General features: G+C 43.3%; 1 protein-coding gene across 1 annotated transcript in view; it reads left to right on the top strand.

The window, feature by feature from the left end:
* Positions 1-4,638, top strand: part of PLAC8 (placenta specific 8) — a 50,575-nt gene that overhangs the window by 31,214 nt on the left and 14,723 nt on the right. Inside the window, exon 2 of the mRNA XM_006778218.2 lies at positions 2,813-2,940. Coding sequence (XP_006778281.1) covers positions 2,841-2,940 — 100 coding nt within the window. The 5' untranslated portion in view covers positions 2,813-2,840. The remainder of the gene's footprint in view (positions 1-2,812; positions 2,941-4,638) is intronic.

Raw genomic sequence — 4,638 nt, 5'->3', positions numbered from 1 at the left:
GAGTTTGAATGAATTGTGCCTTTCTCTTTTTCTCCTCTTTTAATATGGTTCTGAGAGGAATCATATGAAAAGAGGAAGAGAGTTGGAAAAATGAAATTTAAATTTAAAAGCTGTCAGATTAGGCAATGTTACTATCAGGGTCCCCATCATTACTCTCACTTTTTGTATCAACTCCTCCCTTAAGAGGCACTTGGGCACTTATTAAACACTAGAGGCCCGGTGCATGAATTTATGCACAGGTGGGGTCCCTTGGCCTGGTCGGTAATCAAGGCCTATGGGAGGGCTGGCCGGCAGGGGTGTGGGGGCTGTCGGAGGTTGGCTGTGGGAGCGCACTGACCACCAGGGGGCAGCTCCTGTGTTGGTCAATATGTGTCATAGGATTGGTCAACAGATCATTCTGATCATTCCAGTTGTTCGGTCATAATGGTCACTTAGGCTTTTATGTATATAGATACAGATTCCTCAATCCCTTTCCAGGCCTATTAAACCTAAATTTCTAGGGATGTATCATTCTTTTTTTAAAATATATTTTTATTGATTTTTTTACAGAGAGGAAGGGAGAGAAAGAGTTAGAAATATCAATGAGAGAGAAACATTGATCAGCTGCCTCCTGCACACCCCCTACTGGGGATGTGCCTGCAACCAAGGTGCATGCCCTTGACTGGAATCAACCCTGGGATCCTTCAGTCCGCAGGCCGATGCTCTGTCCACTGAGCCAAACTGGTCAGGGTGGATGTGTCATTCTTAACAAGCTCCTCAGTTATAATACACGTTAGCTTGCAATATGACAGTAGTGTTCTAAGACAAAATGTCTGTAGACAGAAACCAGTAGAAAATATCTGCTATGTAGAGCATTTTAATTAATAAAACCCAGTTACAACCAGAACTACAAAATACTCCTATACAAAAACTTAAAACTTTGTGCCTTACTCTGTGCAACTTTAAATTCACTTGATTAGATGCCAAAACCAGTTTGGCTCAGTGGATAGAGCGTTGGCCTGCTGACTGAAGGGTCCCAGGTTCGATTCCAGTCAGGAGCATGTACCTGGGTGGCGGGCACATCCCCAGTAGGAGATGAACAGGAGGCAGCTGATCGATGTTTCTCTCCATCGATGTTTCTAACTCTCTATCTCTCTCTCCCTTCCTCTCTGTAAAAAATCAGTAAAATATTTTTTTTAAAAAATTCACTTGATTAGACAAGGCAATACTGTCCATTCTTAGGACTTTTAACCATCATGTCTCCGCTAATTCATTCTCTCCACAATACTGCACATGGATAGGATTCCCTGGTCAACCCTTTGCTACTTTTTCCTGTTGGTTAATAGTCTCTGCTCTACCACATAGCTGAATGCTTTCCTGCATTATCAAGAAAGATATCATTACCCTTTGAAAGACCTTTGGATTCTAGTTAAATATTTACATATACCTTGCAGTTTCAAAACTGATTCTGGGAAGGCTTTAACTGTAATTATATAGCCTCAAGCTGGCTGGTGTCCCCTTTGGGTCACCAAGTTCTTGGTAACAAGTATTAGAGACACCTTTCTAGGGCAGGTCAAAGTGCCTTTGTCTTTATTATTCGAGAGAACTTTGGTCCCTTTTTTAAAGGACTCAGCTGTTGTTGGAAATCAGTTAATAACAGCCACAGACCTGAGTAGACAGAATCACCCCGGAAGAGGAGCAGGGCATGGTGAAAAGCTAAGAAAATGCATTAGGAAGGACCGAGAAAGAGTGAAATGACACGTCCCCATAGCCACCAGAGTGGCTGCATCAGAATCGCCTCTTAAAAAATTTACACTCCCAGGGTCCACCCCAGGCTACTCAATCAGAAGCAAGAATCTGTCTTTTTAACCAAGCCCTAAGGATGAACCTAAGTGTGCAGCCCGGACAGGGAAGCGTGTTGATAGAATTGTTAACTGGGGTTGTCACAGTGGCGGAAAACTGAAGGCAGCAAAGCCCAAGGACAATGGGGGGCAATGGGATTCCCTTGCAACTGGTCAAGGGAAGTGTTAGAAGTGAGCGGGGACCAAGACTACAGAGCACAGTAGTATGGTCAGATTTGAAATAGTAAAGCAGCGAGTTTGAACGTTGCTAATTGTGAAAACAAACACGTGTTCTCTTTTGAGAGTACTGACTGAGCTTCGGAGACTTCCCCTGATCGCAGAGTGAAATATAAAAAGTACAGGCACCACTTTGTTTGAGACACTGTTTCCTGGTAGTTTTGCAGCCAGTGGGTTTTTCTGCGGGACCTTGAAGCCTCGTTTTATTTTCAGATTCTGACCTGACATCTTCAGGAAACTGAATGTTGTTTTTTTCTAAGTAACAGGGGCCTCCTATTAAAACTTTAGCTATCCGGATATCACTAATAGATACACAGGAACGCTGACGTTGGGTGGAAGCATCTGTTTTAATAACAATCTTATGGAAAAGTAAAGAACTCTATCTCAGAGTTCTCTTAAGGAACAACTGAGATAATGCCTGTGGAATACCTCTGTAAAAACTGATTGTAATTGCTATTCAATAGAAACACTTCAAATGCAAAATAGACATTGTTCAGGGTGGTTGCCTTGAAAAAAGCAACTACAACAACAAAATAATCTTGCTGATCAGTGAAAGGGGGAGTGAAAACCTGAGAGAGAAGCCTTCGTCCCCTTAACTTTACAATTTTAACTCCCAGATATCCATAGCAGCCTGGAAATGTTAGGTGACGTTGGGAGCATGTGAGCCTCCTTCCACAAGAGAGAGGTGATGAAAGGCCTTCTCAGCTGGTATCGATATTATATGGAACTAATGCTTTTGGGGTTTTGTTTTACAGGCAGTGACCTTTGCAGTGATCCTAAAAAATGAACCCCGTTGTCACGCAGCCAAGGTATGGTGCAGGAGGCGCCACGGTCAGCGACTGGCAAACCGGCGCGTTTGACTGCTGCGCGGACGTGGGGATTTGTAAGTGCACACAGCCGTTGCTTTCTCCTTGACTGCTAGTAACTATGCAGCTATTAGCATAACAAAAACTGTGTTTATTTATCCTTCCATGTGTCACTCTCTAACTCAGAAGTCACAAGCCCTGGGTGGATTTAGCCACCAGGTGTGTTTTGTTTGTCCTGTACATGTTGCGCCTTCTTGATGTACTAATTTTAATATAGTAGCAAACATCGAAAAATCAGATTTCACACAAAAATCCAGCTTTTCGATCTAGATGTCCAGCTTCTCTTGAAAATGTGGAAAATCTGGAAAGATGAGTTCCCATTCTCACGTGGCAGAGGTCCGTCAGCTGCGAAAGCCCTTAAAATGGGATTCTCGCTCTGCAGTTTGCCATATTTATGTTCACCATCCACTATTCTGGGGGTTTTCCAACCTACCTCACTCATTTATTTTACCTGCCTGGCCTTGAGTGTGTGGTCCTTGTTTAGATCAATCACCTCTTTTTAAATGTCTCACCTCTGTAGTATCACCATGTTCTTTTTTTAAAATATTTTTTTTATTGATTTCAGAGGGGAAGGGAGAGGGAGAGAGAGAGAGAGAAACATCAATGACGAGAGAGAATCATTGATTGACTGCCTCCTGCACGCCCCACACTGGGGATCGAACCTGCAACCCGGGCATGTGCCCTGACTGGGGATCGGACCGTGATCTCCTGGTTCATAGGTCGACACTCAACTGCTGAGCCACACCAGCCGGGCTCACCATGTTCTTGACATGCTTCTCCAGGTTTCTATTTACCTCTTCCTTTCCTAAGAAGCTGACTATACTTTCCAGCTTGCAGTGATACTCTTGTAGCTGTCCCGTTTCAGCAAGCAGTGTAGAATTTTTATTTTACTGACGTAATTATTTTGCACAACCAACCACGCTTTTGCATGAGAAAATTGTCCTTATTTCAGAGTCTATTGCCATATGAGCTGCAGATGCTCTGTGTGGAGCATCTTTCCAGTGTCTTTGAGAAACAGCCTCCTTATTTTTAAATTATTTTTATTTTTATATTTTGGTACATGATGGGGGTTCCAAGTTCATTAGAGATAGCCTTTTGTGTAAATCAATCAAAAAAAAAAAAACCCCAGGACTTTCTTATCTTACTTGGGGTACAGCATTATCCAAACTCCACCTCAGCCCTAGCTGGTTTGGCTCAGTGGATAGAGCGTCAGCCTGCAGACTGAAGGGTCCCAGGTTCAATTTTGGTCACGGGCACATGACAGGGTTGTGGGCTCGGTACCCAAAGTGGGGTGTGCAGGAGGCAGCCGATCAGTGATTCTCTCTCATCATTGATGTTTCTATTTCTCTCTCTCCCGCTTCCTTCCTCTCTGAAACCAATAAAAATGTATATTTTTTTAAAACCCACCTCAGAGCTTTCCAAAATAGACTTTCACTCAGAGCATGTTTGAGAACCTTTCCTGTTTGTTGCCATTTCCTTAGGCCCACTTTTGGTCTTATGCAGATTCCTTAAAGTGAGATTGCAGTAAGCTCTTTAAGCTTTCCATGCTAATATCCCTTAACTTCTGCTTGCTTCCGTCCTCCTGTCGCTAACAGGGCTCTGCCCTTTGCCTGCATGACCATCTAAAACCTATTCCTCCTTGCTTTTCTCATTTTGGCACTAAAGGACTTCTCCACTCTCCCCTTTCTGACCCTAAACACCCTCCCAGGTTTTCA

This window comes from Myotis davidii, unplaced genomic scaffold (genome assembly GCF_000327345.1).
Source record: "Myotis davidii unplaced genomic scaffold, ASM32734v1 scaffold449, whole genome shotgun sequence".
Classification (NCBI taxonomy): domain Eukaryota; kingdom Metazoa; phylum Chordata; class Mammalia; order Chiroptera; family Vespertilionidae; genus Myotis; species Myotis davidii.
The sequence above is the reverse complement of the archived record's forward strand: the minus strand, read 5'-3'. Positions and strand labels throughout refer to the sequence as shown.